Genomic DNA, 20716 nt, shown 5'->3' with positions numbered 1-20716 from the left:
AAAAATTATAAAGTAAAACTGCCCCTGTATCTAATACCTAGAGAGTAAAATAGAAATTGAAAAAATTTACCAATCATATCCTGAAAAAATCTCAAAATGAAAACTCCTGGGAATATTATATCCAAATTCTGGAGCTCCCCAATCAAGGAAAAAATATTGCAAGTAGCCAGAAAGAAACAATTCAAATATCATGGAGTCATAGTCAAGATCACACAATATTTAGTAGGTGCCATATTAAAGGAGTGGAAGGTTTGGAATATGATATTCTTGGAAGGCAAATGAACTAGGGTTACAACCAAGAATAACCTACCCAGCAAATGTGAATATAATCCTGTAGGGGAAAAATGGATATTTAGTGAAACAGAAGACTTTCAAGCATGTCTGATGAAAAAAAACAGTGCTGAATAGAAAATCTGACATTCAGACACAAGACTCAAGAGAGGCATAAAAAGGTAGACATGAAAAAAAATCATCAGGGACTAAATAATGTTAAACTATTTATATTCCTGTATGGGAAGATGATATCTATAATTCCTAAGATCTTTATCATTGTTAGAGCAGTTAAAAAGAGTTTATATATAGAGAGAGCATAGATGTGAGTCAATTACATTAGAATGATCTAAAAAAAAATGGTGGAGTGAGAGAGGGATTCACTAGGAGAAGGTAGAAGGGAGAGTTAGAATGGGAAATTTTTTTCACATTAAATAGATGTGTAAGAAAGAACCTTTCCAATGGAGGGGGAAGTGTTGGTGAGCAATGCTTGAACCTCACTCAGGAATTGGTTCAAAGAAGAAAGAATACACACACACACACACACACACACACACACACACACACAAACACGCACTTAGTTGTATGTAGCAATCTGTGTTAGCCAATAAGGAAATAAGAGAGGAAGGTGATAAGAGAAAAAGATAGGAAATCATAAAAGGGACGCTGGATAAAGGGACAAGTGATTAGAAGCAAAATAGATTTTTGAGAAGGGACAGGATAAAAAGAGAGTGAGAAGAAACAGAAAAAAAAATGGGATGGAAGGAAATACACAACAATCATAACTATGAATATGAATGGAATGAGCTCATCCATAAAACAGAAGGAGACAGTAGAATGGATTAGACACCAGAATCCAACAGTATGTTGTTCACAAAAGAAACATTTGAAAAATAAATGTACATACAGAGTTAAAATAAAGGGCTGGAACCGAAGCTAATTTGCCTCAACTGTAGTAAAAAAAGGCAGAGGTAGCAATCATGATCTCATATAAAGCAAAAAAAAAAAATAAACCTAATCAAAATAAATAGTCAAGGAAACTACATTTTGCTAAAAGGTAGCATAGACAATGAAATAATATAAAAATTTTTTACAGTAAATTTCTCAAATATATAGAAAATTGAGTCAATTTAAAAAAATAAGATGGTCAAAGGATGTAAACAGATTTTTCAGAAGAAGAAATCAAAGCTATCCATAGTCATGTAAAAAAAGTACTCTAAATCATTATTGATTTTGTTTAGTTATTTTGGTTGTCTGACTCTTCTTGAACCCATTTGGAGTTTTCCTGGAAAAGATAATGAAGTTTACTATTTCTTTCTCCAGTTCATTTTACAGATGAACAACTGAGGTAAACAGCTAGAAGTGTCTGAGGTCAGATTTGAATTTAGGAAGATGAGTCTTCTTGACTTTAGTTATGGCCCTCTATTTACTGTGCCACCTAGCTGCCCACATATTGATCAGAGAAATGCAAATTAAAGCAACTTTGAGGTACCATCTCTCATCTATCAGAAATGACAAATACTGGAGGAGATGAGGGAAAATAGGTACACTAATGAACTTTTGGTGGAGTTGTGAACTAGTCTAATCATTCTGGAGAACAATTTGGAACTACGCCCAAAGGGCTGTAAAACTATGCATTCTCTTTTACCAAGCAGTACTACTAGGTCTGTACCACAGTGATAGCAAAGAATACATGCACAAAAATGTTTATATCATCTCTTTTTGTGGTAGCAAAGAATTGGAAGTAAAGGGGACACTCATCAATTGGGGAATGACTTGACAAGTTGTGGCATATGATTGTGATGGAGACTTATTGTGCTAGGAGAAATGATAAAGGGGATGGTTTCAGGGAAAAAAACGAAGCAAAACGTCACAAGGCATATGAACTGATACAAAGTGAAGTGAGAAGAACCGGGAGATTAGTATGCATAGTAACAACAGTGTTGTAATGATGATAAGCTATGAAAGATATGGCAACTCTGATCAATACAATGAACCAAGACAATTTCAAGGTACTCAAGATGAAAAAATGATATCCACCTCCAGAGAAAGAACTGATGAACTTAGTGCAAATTGAAGTATAATGTTCTCATTTTCTTTTTTGTGTGATATGGCTAATATGAAAATATGTTTTACATGATTTCACATATGTAATTGATATATTAATTATCTTCTTAGTGGGTGAGGCAGGGGGTGAGAAGGGGGAGAGAATTTAAAATTAAATTAAAAATAAGTAATTAATAAATTTAATAAAAATGTTTGAGATTGAAAAATTTTTAAAAAGGAGAGGTGCGTGTAAGATATTAATGAAGTAAGACATGCTGCATGAATAGGTCACTTCACTACAACAAATAGCCCACATGCTATAATAGTCTGCACATAATACTCAGCATTAATAAATTAATTACTATCAATGATCAATAATAGTGTTAAGAGATCTAGAAAAGGCCTATAGCATATTGGGCAAACCCTGGGTGCTATTTTTATGCAAAACCATGGATAAAGGGTATGGGGATAAGGGACAAGAAGTCACAGACAAGGACCCTAGTTTTACTCACTAGGATTGGAATCTTCACTGTCAGAGGACATCCCCCCGTCAGCCTAATCACAGCTGTATTGAAGTATAGAAGGATAAGGTAATATTCTTATTTCAAACAATAGCTGACTAAAAATGATTACAGCTCTCAAAAGTCATTGGACAAATTTGTCAGGAGATATGACCAAGTCAGTTTTGTCAATTTGGGGGAGTTGGCAAGTTAGAGATGGAGAGATGATTCAGTTCAATTCTGATCAACAATTAGACCAAAATTTACTGATCAGTTACAATGTGTCAAGCATTATACTAAAGCATTGTTGAGATTCAAATGAGTTATAAGCAAAAGTCACTGTCAGTAAGGAGTTTACTATTTATTTCAGTGAGTAGACAAAATATATTCACATGAATTACTTAGATAAAAATGCAAGATACTAGGATTAAGTTCCTAAATGAGAGTTGCAGAAGGGAGACTTTGACTGGGTTTGTGGGGGAAGACTTAAAGGTAGAGAAGAGATACAAAGGATGAACAGAATTTGGATTTGGAAGAAAGAAGGAAGGCAAAGCACTGAGGGTGAAAAGAAGTATGGGAATTAATTGTTGATTGATAATCAAGCAGCAAATACTCAGCACTGTGCTAAGGAGATACAGAAGAAATATAAAGTGGTCCCTACACTCCAGCGACCTACGATTTAGTTGATGGGGCCTGGGAGAGATAGGACTGATGATCACAAAACAATTAGTGAACAGGGGCAGCTAGGTGGTGCAATGGATACAATGCTGGGTCTGGGATCAGGAAGACTGAGTTCAAATCTGGCCTCAGACACTTACTAGTTGTGTGATGCTGGCAAGTTATTTAATCCTATTTGCCTTACTTCCTCATCCGTAATACAAGCTGGAGAAGGAAATGGCAAACCATTCTAGTATCTTTGCCAAGAAAACTCCAAATGGGGTCACAAAGAGTTGGGTAAGACTGAAAAATAACTCAACAAAATAAGATAATATATAGTTACGTTTGTATGGTATTGACTGAGTGCTTAGAGATGGAATATTCAGTAACCATTAGATGGTAGGAAGGGACCTTAGAAATCTTCTAGGCCAGGGGTGGGGAACCTGAGGCCTCTAAGTCCTCCTTTTATTAAGTGGATTTGTTTTGTGAAGTTTGGATTCAGTCAAAGGGCCACACTTGAGGACTTACAGGGCCACATGTGGCCTTGAGGCTGCAGGTGCTGCACCAAGGATTCCCAACATTTTTCAGAATACTTGACTTTCAACAAACCTTCCTCTACTCAAAACACACACAATTGTAAGGATATGTTGCAGTTTCAGGGATTGCTAAAGTCTTGCAATGCCAGAGGGAACAGGTAGGTGGTGCTAAAGGTACAGGCTCAATTCAGATGAGGACAACTCATCAGAGCTGAGTACTAGAGGGTTAACACACATTATTTTCATATTTCTGGCATATAACTCAGAGCTAGGCCAGCTGATTTATATGGCTTTGCATTTAAATAGGTTTTATGGGGGGGTTAGCGCACCTTCTTTGTTCCTTCTTTTTCCCCTCCCCCAATGGATGAAAAATACATGAAACCTTAGAACTTTCTCACAGGGCCAGCCAGCACCATTATTTCATTTTGGGGACAAGAAAGCTCAGTGAGAGGGGAGGGAAGGGAAATGTTCAAGGTGGAGACATTGTTGTGATGGGGTTGAGATGCTAGGGCTTCGGACTTGTAGACTAAAATGCTTCTATTTTCACAAGATTTTGGAGCTGGAAGGTACGTTAGAGATCAGATCCCCTTTCACAGAGGAGGAAACTGGACTTCAAGGTTAAATGATTTGCCAAAGGTTATTTAGATAGTAATGGGAAGCTAGGTGATGCTGTGGATAGAGTGACAGTCTTGGAGTCATGAAGACTCATCTGCCTGAGTTCAAATGTGATCTCAAGCACTTAATACTGTGTGATCCTGATCAAGTTACTTAACCTTGTTTGCCTCAGTTTCCTCACTTGAGAAGGAAATGGCAAACCAATCCAGCATCTTTGCCAAGAAAACCCCAAATGGGGTCACAAAGAGTAGGAAACAATTGAAATGACTGAACAATAACATTTAGCTAGTAAGTGTCTGAGGCAGGATCTGAATCCAGGTCTTCTTGACTTGAAGTGCAACATCCTATCAATTCTACCAACCTATCAATCAGTCCCTCTCTTTGCTCTTGCCTAACCCAATGCTACCTTTCAAGGTCCATTTGAAGACCTACTTCCTCCATGGTGGTTTACTTTACTGTTGAAACAATATGAGTCTCTTCCCACTGGGCTCCCAGGAAAGGAGGCTGTGGAAACTGCTATTTAAAGTTCAACCCAAGAACATTTTATTTTCCATCATCTGTTCAATCATTTGTCCTATTTTAATGGACATTTATTCCTATGCCAATCTAATTATATTTTGTATCATGCTATTCTATAACTGCTTCTTGTGTAAATCTTTTTTTTCTTGCAGAAAGATCACATAGTCCTTGTGGATAAAGAATAAAACGTCTTCACTGGAAGCCTTCAAACAAAAATTGGATGACTATTTATTGGCTATGTTGAAAGGGAAATTCTTTCTGGGTTTGTGTTGAACTGGATGGATTCTGAGATCTCCAACTCTCAAATCCTGTGATTCTTTTAATGAACTTCTTGTGTGTCCTTAAAAATACTTAGTGCACAGTAAATATTCAAGAAATACTGTTTGAACCTGATTGAGTTCTTATTCATCCTGAAATATCTTACAAATTGCCTATATATTCAATAGAGTTTAAAGATGGAAGTTATCAGAAGTGGTTAGTGTTTAATTTAGGCCAGGGGAGGCCATCTGAAACCACAGGGAAATTGTTGGGTTTTGTTTGATTTTATAATTCTGCTTTTCAATAGAGATGCTTGGAATAGGCCATTTTGAAATTCTAGGGAAATCGGGAGTTGTTTAGGTGAAAGCTGAGGAATGGGATGAAATCCCGTGCTTGAAAGTATGTGCTAAAAGAAAGTTGCCTAACAAAAAAGATCTAGGGGGTCAAGAAATGTTGAAGGGTAGGATGGTTTTCTGAGAGACAGCTTAGTGTAGGGCAGGGGATGGCAGACTCAAATACAGATCAAGGACAACCAGTCCTATGTAAGTATCCCTGCAGGGCACATAATGAATTAGTTTTAAAATATAGTCATCTATCTTATATTTTTATTTATTTTGTTAAATATTTCCCAGCTACATTTTAATCTGATTTGGCTATATTAGGGATAGTAACATCTTTGATGTATTTGATGGAGAACTGACCTCAGAGTTTAGGAAGACCTGAATTTGAGACTTATCTCTGATGTGTGCTTTCTGTGTGACCCTGGGTAGATAAGTCACTTAACCCCTCAGTACCCCAGGTGATGGTCTAATAACGTAAGGTACAGAGCAGATGCTGATCTGCATTTGGTAGAAGTTTCTTTACAACACTGAAATCACAGGTCTGGTAAAAAAAAAATTGTGATTTTTTTAAAAGGTTAAAAATTAATTTGTTTAACAACTCTTCACCAGAAGAAATATTTTGATATTTGACCAAGGTCTACAAGGCCCAGTAATATGTGAGCTTAGAGCATACTCTTTAGAGCTGGAGAGGAGATAGTGGATGCCTTTCAGAAATCATAAAGCCAGGGTGGCTCACTAGAATAGGGAAGGTGGGTTGTCATCATCTGCTCTCCCCTCCCCCAAACTTGGGTTTCTCTATTGTACCTTGGCTGGAAGCATAGCTTCCCCTTTACAGCCAAGTCCCATGGAAGTTGGAACCTGACCCCATTTTTCTGACTTGGGTCAATTCATGTTTTGTAGGTAGTCTAACATCCCTTTGGCCCAGGGACTCACCATATTGGTGTGAGACTTAGTGTAGAAACAACTCAGGATCCTGAACTCAAGTAACCTTCCAGCTTCAGTCCCCACCCCAAACAGCAGGGACTACTGGCCTGAGCCAGAGCTGTAGCTGGGACCATTTGGAAGATTTAGAAACATACCTAACTCAGCTATTCCAGGGCTAATTGCAGGGTGACTCATCAATCTTCCTGACCGTTTCTAAACTTTTACTCTGGTTTCACTAAAACCTTCACTCTGGCCTCTTTTTCTTCCCATTCCTTCTGGGACTCAGACTCTGCCCCTTGAACCCTGACCTTTAAGAAGTGGCCTCTTGCTTTATCTTGCCCAGAACCACTGTTACCAGGCCATTTCCCTGCCCTTTCCAAACTGTGCTACCTCATGCATACACACCTAGCCCCTACTGTTTTTACTTGCCACTTTGTGTTGTCTTTTCCCATTAGAATCTAAACTCCTTGAAGACATAGACTATACTTGCATCCCCAGGCTTAGCACAATGCCAAACATATAGTAAGTCTTTAACAAATAATTAATTAAATTGTTTATTCAGTCACTCAGACCTCGTGAACCCACTATATTAAAATGTGTCCTTTTGAAGAATTCCTGTACTAATGAACATTTGATGCATCAGACTCAGGAGTATGCTGGTAAATGTTTAATAGCTGACTGAAAACAAAATGTCCACAGGGCACACTTTTAAGTTTTATCTGCATCATTAACATTTTTTCCACTATTTTCTTAGAGCTAGGTAATCAACACAATAATGAACCAATCCCTGATTTCTATCAGTTGTCAATTTCAGAGGTGCAAATGCTCACATTGGAAATTTAACAACCAGGTCTTGGAATATGGCACAGTTGGCTCCAGCATACCAGCATTGATCAAACCAGACTATAATCACCAGCATGAGCATTTTCATATTAATGTTTCCTGGTCTATTGCAGTGTTTGCATTAATAAAGTCACTAAGGCATTTTCAGGATGTCTCATTCCCTCTATTTTGTGGATTATTTGTCTAGCTAGCTTTAATTTTTCTCTCTCTTGTAGCCCTTCCCTCTCATTTAGGTTTTCATCAGAGGATGAACAGAAACAAGGATAGGCTAAACCCATTATTCTGCCTTACTTTTAAATTGCTTCTTCCTCCTCTAACCAAATATAATCTCTTTGAGGACAAGGATTCTGTTTTTGTTTCTCTATATCCCTAGAACCTAGCACAGTAACTAGCAGATGGTAGGCTTTTAGCCGATGCTTGCTGAATTGAATTTCCAGCCCTGATAAAAAATTAATGAAGGAAAATGTAGAAATTACTGTGAAAAATGAAATTCCAGAATAATTCAATTTTTTCCATTATTGATTCAATGTTCATCTTTAGCTTTCATGGGCAATCTAGAAGTGAACAGGTCACAGTTTGCAAGCTAAATGGCCTTGAAGAGAATGTCTTTTCTCAAAAGAATTTTACCCACCTTCAAACTTTTGGCTCGATTTGGCAAGCAATTCCCTGAAAACCAGTTGCACAGGCGCACATGCATTCCCCGTCCAACAGCATGATGGTGCCTCCATTTTGACAGGGCTGGCACTTGTGAACGCTGAACTCAGAAAGATAGTCATTTATGGATTTTTCCAAATTTTGTTTCTTTTCATGTGCATCTTTCATTCTCACTGGAACCAGATTAGTTATTGGAGATAGCTGCAGATCCAATGAGAAAACACATAGAATCTTAAATCACTATTTAAAGACTCCTTATTATCAAAAACAATAATAGTATAAGTATTACTATTATCATGGACCTGCATCTTGGGATCTTCAGATATGGAGCTGGAAGAGGCATTAGAGATGATGTTATCCAACCACCTCATTTTACAGAGTTGGAATTTGAGGCCAAGAGAAATTAGGTGATTCCCCCCAAGGTTAACAGAGTGATACAAATAGTTGAACCAGAATTGGAGTTCTTTTCCTGTTTAAAGAGTCAAGTGCTCCTTTCTCTGTAATATGCTGCCTCTTGTGATCTTATATTTCCCCCCAGGGCCTTGCCTAAACATTCTTTAAATACATATTAGGTGCTTAATGAATATTTAAGTGAATGCTACATGTGTGGATAAGATCAAATATTCGTTTCCTGAAATGGTTGGCTTTTTGTTTGACTATTCATGGCATATACAGTTTACAGGTAGCTTAGAAATCAAAATTCCTTTCATCACTGCATTTTTTTAAAATACTATTTTATTTTTACCAATTACATGTAAGGCAATTTTTAATTTTTTTTAATAAAAATTTGAAGTTCCAAATTTTTTCTTCCTTCTTTTCCCTTCCCTTCCCCCTACCTAAGACAGTAAGCAATTCGATATAGATTACATATGTGAAATCATGTGAAACATATTTCCATATTAGTCATGTTGTGAAAGAAGAAACAGTTTTCAAAAAAAATACAGTTTGCAAAAGGAAAAAAAAAACATGAAAAAAATAAGTGAAAATAGTATGCTTTGATCTGCATTCAGACTCCATCAATTCTTTCTCTAGACGGCTTCACTGTATTGTTTGGCAGTTGAATTTAGGTTAGTGAAAATCCATATTTCCAAACCATTAAGGCCATCTAAACATTTTGTTGTGATTTTTGTCATAGCTCATATTCCAAATCTCTGCACAATTACTTGACTTGCCCTGTTTAGTGGGGCAGATTCTAAGTTTAATGCAATGAAGTGAGGTTGACCTGACATTCTATCAAATTACAATATATATTGATCATTCACTCTTCCACTGGTTGTTGCATTGTTTCAGTCGTGTCTGACTCCTTGTGACCCCAGTTGGTTGTTGTTTTTTTTTTTGGCTGAGATACTATAGTGGCTTGCCATTTCATTCTCTAATTCACTTTAGAGATAAGGAAACTGAGGTAAATAGGATCGCACAGCTGGTAGGTGTCTGAGGCCAGATTTGAACTCAGGAAGATGAGTCTTCCTGACTCTAGGCCCAGAGCTCTATACACTATGGTGCCACTTAGCTGCCCAGACTCTTGTACTTGCAGAATCTTAAAGTGGAAAGTGACTACTGAGGCTAATTAACCCAACCCCTACCTAACCAGGATTCCTTTCAACAACATCTCTGGTTATACAACCTTCACTTGAAGGCCTCTATTGATATGGAACAAACTACCTTCCAAAGCAGTCCATTCTATTCTTAGAGACCTAGGAAACATTAGGAAGTTTTTCCTTATATCAAGCTTGAATCCACTCCTGTCCTATGTTCATTTGCTGTTCCTAGCTTTCTTCTCTAGGACCAATCTCCCTTATAGAAGATAACCCTTCAAATACTTGTAGATAGTAATCATTCTTAACTAAGTTTTCTCTCTATTCTAAACATTTCCAGCTTTTTCATTTTATCCTTGTATGATATGGTCTCCAGTTGCTTGGCCATCCTGGTCAGCCCACTCTGAATGATATTCAGCTTGTCAATATTCTTTTTTAAAAACGTGGCACCCTGAAATCAATACCCCACATGCCATAGCCCAGATGTGGCCTCATCAGAACAATTCAACTTTATTCAGTTTATCAAATGATTATTAAATGCCTACCATGGGCCAGGCATCATGGGAGACACTGGGAATGCAAACCTAAAAATGAAAGCTTTTCATACCCGAAAAGAATTTAGATTCTATTGGAGAGGGAACATAATATTATAATAATTCCAAAACTCCTCTCTTCTGGGGGACCTCTCCAAGACCCATAAAACTTATTTGTGACCCATGTATTCTTCCTTCCTGATATCACAGACCATCCCTTTTCTGGAAACATCTTTAGCCTGTGCTTATACAGGTGGGACTTTCTGTGGCCAATCCCTCTGTATAGCAGCTGAAGCAAGAAACCAAAAATGATATGCCTCAAAAAGAACCAATTCTCTTCCTAAAAAAGCCCCACCACACTTCACAAGATGCTCTGCTATGGAGGAGATGAAGGACTTGGTTGTCCCAAATATTAGCTAGGAAGTAAGGAAAACAGTTGGCCAAACCTGGGTTTGTCAAGTCTGAAGTCAGCCTCTTTGAAGAACCATCTCACATCACCATAATTCTTTGTGCTGTGAGCTGAAGACTATTGTATCCAATTTCCAGTGGTTACCCTCCCTATGCATGCAACTATCCCAGCAACTGAAACCTAATTGTATCCCATCCCTCTGGTGACTGAAACCCAGATGTCTTCTTTGCCAGTGGACCCTGTTCCCCTTCCCTTGTTCTCACATGCTTCATGTCCTTTACTGTCTCTTAAGGCCTTGAATCTTCCCATGTTAAAACATGTTATAATAAAGCCATATTACTTTATACAGCACCAGTATTTTAAAATCTATTGCAGAAAGTTATTCATTCTTATTCAGAAATATGAAAATCTAGGAGTATCTGTTCCAGACATGGAGGACAATCATATGAAACCATAGAGGCAGATGTCATATCAAATTTAGGGAATAGCTTATAACTCAGTTATTTTATGACAAAGTGTATGAAGGAGAGTAATGGTGGATAAATCTGGAAAGGTGAGTCACAGCCACACTGTGTAGGGCTCTAAATGTCAAACTAATGAGTTTCTATTTTGTCTCAGAGACAATGGTGATCCATAAAAGTTTCTCAAAAAACTTGATCAAGCAGGAAAGTGATGTGGTCAGGTCTGTGTCTTAAGATGATTATTTTGACAACTGTGTAAAGGGTAGATAAGAGTGGAAATAGAAACAGGAAGAATAATTAAGAATTTATTAAGAAATTTCATGTGAAACATGCTGAGAGCCTGACGTAGGATGGTGGCAATGTAGGTGGTGAGGAGGGAAAAGATGTGAGAGACGATGTGAAAGTAGAATGAACAGAATTTGACAAGTGACAGACTGTGAAGCATGGCATAGAGGGACAAGTCAAAGATGATTCAAAGGTTATGGATCTGGGTGACCAGGAGGATGGTTGGAGCTCTCAACAGAAATGAGAAAATTTGAAAGAGTGATCATTTTAATTTGAAAGATAAAGGACATTTTGAGTCTGAGGTTTCAAAATGATGATGAGGTGGAGATGTCTGGTTGTCACTTAAAAATGTGGACAGAAATTCAAGAGAGATAGTTCTGTTATAGATTTGGAAGTTCTGTTATACATTTGGAAATTAGCTGTGAGAAAAAATTGAACCCCTAGGATTTGATGATGGGGCAGGTAGGTGGCATAGTGGATGAAGTTCTGGGCCTGGAATCAGGAAGGTTCCTCTTTGTGAGTTCAAATCTGGTCTCACACTCTTACTAGTTGTGTGACACTAAGCAAGTCACTTAACCCTGTTTGCCTCAGTTTTCTCATCTATAAAATGAGCCGGAGAAGAAAATGGCAAACCATTCCAGTATCTTTGCCAAGAAAACCCCAAATGGGATCATGACGAATCAGACACAATTGAAAATGACTGAACAACAAAAAAACATGGAATTGATGAGATAGCTACTGAGAAACTGATCAAAGGATCACAGATTCAGAGGGAATAGGGATGCTAGAAATGCCTGACTCTAATACTTAATTTTACAGATGAGGAAATTCTGTACTAGAGAAGGTAAGCAATTGATCCCAAAGCACACAGAAGCTTGAATTCCAGCATCTCCTTTTGGATAGTTCATTAGTTCTTTCTGGCCACTCATGTCCTGTTCAGGAACTTTTCTCTTTTAGAGCATTTTAGGGACATCTTAGCAGCTAGAATAAATGAATAAACTTCATGATCGTCAGCAATTTGTGTATATTTTTCTTACCCATAGAGTCAGTGGTTACTTCTTCCAAATCTAGTGAAACAGGTGGAAACCAGTCTACCAATGAAAAGAATGAACTATCACATGGCTAGCCAGAGGAGAACCTCTGCTTTGTCACATTGTCTGGACTGTGTATGATGGCAAATACAGTGACTGTATTAAAAATTCATGTAGCTAACATAGCCTTGACATTAAGGAGGAAGCTAATTCCATTCAGTTCAATGAAATTTAAAAAGCACCTACAACATTTGATCAAAACCAAAATTAAAATAGTCCTGCCATCAAGCAATTTTTCATGCTTCAATAGTTTCCAATTCAATTGTATCAGAAAGATAACGTTTAATGGCTCTGTGACCTAAGTTTTCTGTATATAGAAATGGATATATGCATATATGGGAAATATTTGAAGCCTACTATTATTATTTACTGGGATTTATTAGATGAAGAAAAACTATTTATTTTGGAGAAATAATCACTTCTGATTAAAGCAATCTATAGTCAATGAAAAAATGCTCTAAATCACTATTGATTAGAGAAATACAAATTAAAACAACTCTGAGCTACCACCTCACACCTATCAGATTGGCTAATATGACAAAAAAGGAAAACGATCAATGTTGGAGAATATGTGGGAAAATTGGAATACTAATGCATTGTTGGTGGTGTTTTTCCAATTAAATATTTTACATTTTCTTTTATCTTTTCATTCTTTAGATTTTGTCTGACTGATTCTTGATGTCTCATAGAGTCATTAGCTTCTACTTGCCCAATTCTAATTTTTATCAAATTGTTTTCTTCAGTTAACTTTTGCATCTCCTTTTCCATCTGTCCAATTACTCCCTTTAAAGAGTTATTTTCTCAGGTTAGTTTTTGTACTTACTTTTCCATTTCCTCAATTTTCCTTTTCAGAGAGCTGTTCTCATCAGTGAATTCTTTTTTCATACTTTTAAAATCATTGGCCAGTTTTTCTTCTATTTCCTTTTTCAGCTGTTCCATGAGTGTTCTTTGTGCATGCGAGCAGTTCATAGTCCCTTCTGAAGTTTCAGATGGGAGTACAGTCTCAATACTGGCCTCTTTGGTATTTGTGTTTTGATCCTTGTCCCCATAGAAAGATTCTATGGTCTTTTCCTTCTTGCTTTGTTTCTTCTTATTCATGATGATGACACTTTGTGTATTTTGGCCTCTGGTTCTTCCAGCTAGAAGCTAAAGAACCTCATGCTGAGCTGCCTGGTGTGAGAAAGCAGAGGCCAGGTGACTTTTTTTTTTGTTTTGTGTTTCCCTGGATTAGCCCTGGAGCTAGCTTGTTAAGTGTGGGGGAAGGGTGATCTAGTCATGGGAGATCTCCTCGGCTGAGCTAGAGCAAAGGCAAGCTCAGGGGCTGGTGATCCCAGCTGTCCAAGTGTCTTCCATTTCTGCTAGAGTGCTGAGGCACACCTGGGGAACCTGGTATTGGTGGTTGCGAGGCTCCACCACCTGGAGCTTTGAATCTCCTCCCATTCACTGAGGTGGGGCTATCTGGGACAGCTCCGGTCCTCTGCTACAGTAAGAGAAATCCTCCTTGGCAATTTTCCTAGCCTCACATGCTATGAGACAGTTTGCCCCTTCTACTGATCCCACTGATTCAGGATTTTTCTGGGGAAATATTTTATGGTTCTTTCAAGGTCAACAAGGGGAGGAGGAGAGAGCATTTACTGATCACTCTGCCATTTTGGCTCCTAGAAGTTCAAGTAGGTGACTTACAGGTATTTAATGTGCGGGCTGATAGTCTTAGGAGCAGATGCTGATGATAACTGGAGCTCCATCCTCGGCTCTCATTCACGAGGCTCCGCTGGTCTCCCACCCTGGGCTGCCACTTTGTTGTGCTGCACTTCCTCAGACCACTCCGGGACTTTCCTGCTCAGCTCTGCTGAGGCAGGGACTCACTGCACTGTGTGCTGTGGGCTTACCCCCATGCAACAGATTCTTCCTGTTGACCTTCCAGTCTGTCCTGGTCTGTGAATCTGCCACAGTCTGTCTCCTATTGGATTCTGCACCTCCAAAATTTGGTCAGATTCTCTTTTTAGAGGTATCTGAAGGAGTTTGTCTAAGAGCGTAGGTGAATAGTTGCTCTCATTCCACCATCTTGGCTCTGCCCCCAAATGTTGGTGGTGTTGTGAATGGATCCAACCATTATGGGAAGCAATTTGGAACTAAGCCCAAAGGGCTATAAAACTGTGTATGCTCTTTGATCCAGCAATACCACTTCTAGGTCTGTATCCCAAAGAGATCATAAAAAAGGGAAAAGGACCTATATATACAAAAAAATTTATAGTAGCTCTTTTTGTGGTGGCAGAGGACTGAAAATTGAGGGGATGCCCATCAATGGGGGAATGGCTGAACAAATTGTTGCATGTGAATATAGCGAAATACCATTGTACTATAAGAAATGATGCACAGGTGGATTTCAGAAAAACCTGGAAAGACTTACATGAAGTGATGATGAATAGTGTGAGCAGAAGCAGGAAAACATTGTACACAGTAACAGGCATATGGTGGAACAACTAATTCTGATAGACTCAGCTGTTCTCAGCAATGATCCAAGACAAGCAAAAAGGACTCATGATGGAAAATGCTGTCCACATCCAGAGAAAGAACTATGGAGTCTGAATGCAGATAGAGGCACACTATTTTCACTTTTTTTCTTTCTTGTGCTTTTCCCTTTTGTTCTGACTTCTTTCACAACATGACTAATGTGGAAATAAGTTTAATATGATTATACATGTATAGCCTATATCAAATGGCATGCCATCTTGGGGTAGGGGGAGGGAGAAAAAAAATTTGGAACTCAAAATCTTATAAAACTGAATGTTGAAAACTATCTTTGCATGTAATTGAAAAAATAAAATACTTTTAAATAAAAAAAGAAAGAATCACTTTTGGTCTAAAACTATATATATAATACTGTTCTGCTGGAAAGATTTTATTTTTTTATTAGCAGGTAAAAGGCCAGAAGTAGAGGTGTGTTGTGGACCTTGTTGGACTATGTGGTTTCTGTGCTCCCTTCTGACTCTGAAAGTCTGGGGACTTTGGGGGCTGAGCTCCATAAAACAAAGGAACACAGAATTCTAAATATTTTTCTGGAATCAAGCCATTTAAGAGAGTAGAAAAATACAACCTTCTGCCCTTAAATTCCTGCAGAACATAATTATTATGCTGTTGAAACTGTGACCTCAGAGATGATGCCAGAGGCCCACCAACTTAAGTCTTCCGTGAATTAAACCATAGGATGGAGACTTTCAACTATGTTATATTTACTTGGCAGAAAGAAAGGGCTCCTTCCCAAGTTGCCACATTGGTACACAAGGGTTGGAGTTGTATTGAATTCCTCAGAAGAGGAATTTATTCTGTGTTAGTCTTCAGAGGAAAATGAGAGCGGATGAAGCCATGACACAGGAATACAGGGGCCATGGAGACAATACAATTTGGTTAAATGCATAAACAGTGTTTGAAGAGATAGAAATGAAGGATATGCAATGAAGAACAGATTCTGAGGAACCCAAACCCAATAAAGTGCAAGGGCCTTACTGAGGGAGTGACAGTTTTTATGGCCCTGCAGTTAACTATAGGAAAGATGACAGAGAAACAACGCATTCTCGTGACTAGTTTGGTCCTTCTGTTAAGCAAGAAAATTCATTAGTTACCTTATATTTTTCAGTCTGAAGATGGTTGGAGATTGTATTATCCAATTTGCTAAGACATAATAGAAGCTTATTTATCAATCCCTCAAGAAGGAGGTCTGCCAGGTTGTGTTAGGTGGAAGAGGTACAATCAAATAGTGCCTACCCTTAAGGAGCTTATCTTCCGTAGGAGGAGACAGCTTTTACACTTTTAAGTATGTAAAATACAAAATAAACAAAAGGTAATTGTGGGGAAGGTGCTACAGGTAGGAGGATCAAGTAAGGACTTGTGTTGGTTGTCATAACTGAGTTGAGCTTTGAAAGAAATTAGATATTCTAGGAGGTGGAGGTAAGGAGGGGGTATGTGTCCCTGGAGAGTAAAGACAGATGGAGACAGGAAATGAAATGTGCCAGAGGAACAGTAAGATGGCCAGTCTGGCTGGACTGCAGAGTACTTGAAGGGGAATAATGTGTTATGGTGTTAAGATGCTCTAGCCCTATTAACTTTGTCAGACGAGAACTCCTCTTTAAGTTCTCAGAATCATTAGTCAAGTGCAGAATTGATGAGAAGAATTCCATCTCTATTGAAAAAAAATCAATCAAAGACAATAGCTAGATGTGAAGCAGAAGTCTGTCTGCCTCCCTTCCACCTTTGACTAGAGGAAGACCTTCAGAGTTTCAAAAGGTCAGAAGGTCTGGACTTTTCATCAGTGATGGTAAGAATGTCCCCAGAATGACAATGACTCAGAGTAATGTACACATCAGGAGCCAAGGTCAGACTAGACACCCTGAGGAAAGGCAGCTTCAGGACTCTCCAGCAAGCCCGAACCTTAAAGCTCAGCAACGTGCTGGACGTTGGAGGAATCTATGTGGACTCAAGGAAGTAAGAAAAGGACTTCCATTGAGCTAGAAAGTGTGAGTTCCGTTTTTGCACATGTGGCCTCTAAGACTGAGCCAATTTTTTCCCTTGATTCTCTAGTACTTATGGGAGATTGTGTCACAGTCTTTTGGGGTGAAGTTTTATACCAACTCTTCTTCCTATATTACCATGATAAATACTCCTTAAGGGTAATTAACTTTAGTTCACTAATAGATATCAATTGCATGATCAACAAGGAGCATACCAGTCTAGGTGCAAGTGATAGTGTTAGAAATCAACCCCAACAATTAAGGTTACCTCTAGAACCCAGAGGGAAGAAGTAGTAGCCACTCTGTAGCAGCCATTAAAACTAATAGGGATTCAACATGGTGCAGTGAAAAAGAACACAAGATTTGGTGTTGTGGCTCCAATGTGTACTAGTTACACAACCATGAGGAAGTCATTTAATTTTTCTGAGACTGAATTTCATAATTTGTGAAGCAGACATAGTCATATTAACACTTGCTTCCCCATAGACTTGGGAAGACAATGCTTTGTAAACCTTTGAGGGTCAGACAGCTGTAAATTATCACAAATTATCTGGGAAGGCATTCTGTAAAAACTGAATGAAATAACCTTTCAAAATCTGTTCCAACTTTAGATTCTGTGATTCTGAGACTTGAGCACCTGAAAATATTCTATTCTACTTTATGACAATATTCATAAGAATACCTCATCAGAAACAATGGCATCCTTACCCTTTGATTGATGAGTACAGGTGCTTTCTCTAAGGAAGAGCTCCAGTTAAGAAAATCGGTTACATTTAGTGAAGATCCACGAAGTAGCTTTTCCTTGAGTTGAGTGGCATATTCTCTAGTTCCTCCATCTATGAGCGAAACAACATCTTCTATAACGTGTTTGCGGCTCTCATCATCTGCAGAGAGAGAGAAGGAAGAAGTGGCATATTTTTTTCATCAGTTGAACCAATCATTAAATGAGGATTTATGGAATTCCTGCTAGGATCTTGGTCTAAATTACACGCCACAACAGGAGATCATTTTTCTAAACTTCTTTTTACTAAATGAAATTCTGACAATTTGATTGAGATGAACTTTGAAGATGTCAAAGGTATCAATTCTATGGTAAGTGGTATGGATAAACTAAGCATAATGAGAATATAAACTGCATATCATACACAAACACAAAACATGAAATTAATAATATATGTATATGTGTGCATGTATATAGATAGATATAATAATAATAATGTGTATATATGTCTAGGTATATATCAGGCAACTGGGTGGCATAGTGGATAGAACATTGGGCTTGGAATCAGAGACCCTCATCTTTATGAGTTCAAATCTGACCTCAGACACTTACTAAGCTGTGTGACCCTGGGCAAGTCACTTAACCCTGTTTGTTTCAGTTTCCTCATCTGTAAAATGAGCTAGAGAAGAAAAGGGCAAACCACTCCAGTGTCTATGCCAAAAAGCCTTTAAAAGGGGTCACCAAGACTCGGACATGACTGAAACAACTCCATAACATGTATATATGACAAGTGGTTTTCTCCCTATTTACAGACTCTATCATGCTAACATAACAAATATTTTAATGCACCTAAACACTACTGCCACACAAATAAATACCTCATTTAATGAAGTATTTCCTTGGGAAAAATTTCCTTGAACTAGACTTAACCATAAAACCAAAATGCTAAAATGACCCCCAAGACTTCATTAACTATGCAGAACAAAGCTGTCTGTTTTGATGGTTGCATGATAGAAACACTTTTATTTTTAGAAGCATTTTTTTTTCATTTGTATAAATAGTTTACTATCTTCCTTATGGGTTCAGGTAAAAGGATACATTTTAGGTAAAAGGTGAATTCTTTAAAGTTTGCCTTCTGTCCCAAGCTGCTTTTTTTCTAATGTCTCTTCACTCCCTAGAAGTGCATTAAGTTTCTATGATCCAGGTAGCTGATGAAAAAGTGGTACACAATCTCAAGATGGTACCTCCATGACTCAGAGGTGGCCCAGTGGTCTTTTCTGAGAATTGCTTCTTCTCTCACATATGGAAGAAACATATCCTGGACCAGGAAATGATGGGGTGGATGGTTGTTGTGGCCTAAGAGAGGATGCTTCCTCCCCCTGCAACACACCACAGTGAAATTGTCCCTTGAGCACACTCTTTATGTAGATGTATGTAAATCAGGATGGGGCTGAAGGTTATGGTCCTTAAGGTCATGTCTTCTGCCTCTGATATCCAGTGGAATACCTTTGATGGCTAATGAGAGGTGTGTTGTCTGCACAGAAAACCTGAGAAGGAAGCGAATGTTCTTATTGAACTGGTACCTGTTTCTGGTCTTCTAATAATGGTGGCTGGGAAGGTGGGAAATCACCCACTATGGTATGGTCTCCATCTTATTTGAATCTATATGTACTTCTTATCAATGTATATGGCTGTAAGTCATAATTCTAACTTGGCAGATAGTGGGCATTAACATAGGTACTGGAGGATATCCTGGAAACACAGACTGGAATCAATGAAATTTGTCTCAAAAATATAATAGTAAAATAAATAAACTAAAAATTCAACTGGTAGGTCCAAGTCTAGTTTCTGGCAAAGGAGGCAGGAATGTGTGTGTGTGTGTGTGTGTGTGTGTGTGTGTGTGTGTGTGTGTGTGTGTGTGTGTGTGTGTGTGTGTAAAGGTTGATGGTACTTTCTGCTAGGTCTTTCTCTTGTAAGTTCTTCCTGGAGATCCCATGCTGCTAAATTCAGAAAGTCAGTGCTTGATAGACTTGAAGCTGGGCTCAGGCCAATACCCTGGGGGATAAAGCAACTTTGGGCATTTGTAGTCACTACTCTCAGATTTTTTTTCTGGCTTTCATGACTGCCTAGGGAACCTTGCTTTCTTTGCCACAGCCTTGATGATGCCAATAACCACCATCTACTTACTATCCAGTACAGCAAAAGATCTAAAAGTAGGTATTCAAGAGATATTTCCCATATTGTGTGTTTGCCTGTTACTATCTGCATGATGATTGTGTTCCAACTTGAGGATCTTGGGGTTATCTTCTAGTTCTTTTGTTTTAATTGAAGAGGATCTAGTCTCCCTTGGCTCAGCAAAGTTGGAGAAGATGTGGGTCATGTAGCAGCTCAGGATAAGTGACTAGCTGATGACAATAGCACATAGATGGTTCATGACAATAAATTGGGAAATGAAAATATCTACCTCTAAGAGCTAGTCAGTCATATTGTCCTTAGCTACACTATCCCTTTGGATAGCTTTCACAGGATATCCTTCATGTGCCCTAATTGGACAGGATTGTGAGACTAGATGGGGGAGGATTATTGATATAAACTAGAAGTTCTTGATAGAGATCAGCAAAGATTGTGGAGTAGAAGGAAGTAGTATAGCCCAATTCTTTCCTAAAATCATTCAGCCAAGATTTAAGAAGATCCCTATTGAGCAGAGAGGGGGAAGTCTGAGGGGAAACCACAGGAGGTCTTTTTTCAAGGTTAAGATCAGGAATTCAGCTCATAAGCAAATAATCAAGAGGGAAACTCTGAAACAGGGATGAGCCAGCACCTCTGTTGCTCTGAAATAGGGATAGGGTCCTAGATACAAATCCTGGGTTCAGACCAAGGGTAAGTCTACAACTCTGACACTCCAAAGGAGGATTTTGAATTTAACCGGCAGGCAGATGCAGAGCAGGAAAGACCAGCAACTATGTTTTTTTAATCCCTGAGTATCTATCTAGGACTCAGACCAGGGATG

At 38.4% G+C, this 20716-nt stretch overlaps 1 protein-coding gene across 1 annotated transcript in view; it reads right to left on the bottom strand.

The window, feature by feature from the left end:
• C9 (complement C9) overlaps positions 1–20716 on the bottom strand; it is a 63070-nt gene that overhangs the window by 4555 nt on the left and 37799 nt on the right. The window contains exons 9-10 of the mRNA XM_072605764.1: positions 17694–17869; positions 8141–8364 (exon numbers count right to left, since the gene is read on the bottom strand). Coding sequence (XP_072461865.1) covers positions 8143–8364; positions 17694–17869 — 398 coding nt within the window. The 3' untranslated portion in view covers positions 8141–8142. The remainder of the gene's footprint in view (positions 1–8140; positions 8365–17693; positions 17870–20716) is intronic.

Source organism: Notamacropus eugenii, chromosome 4 (genome assembly GCF_028372415.1).
Source record: "Notamacropus eugenii isolate mMacEug1 chromosome 4, mMacEug1.pri_v2, whole genome shotgun sequence".
Taxonomy (NCBI): Eukaryota; Metazoa; Chordata; class Mammalia; order Diprotodontia; family Macropodidae; genus Notamacropus; species Notamacropus eugenii.
This window is presented reverse-complemented; position numbering and strand designations above follow the sequence as displayed.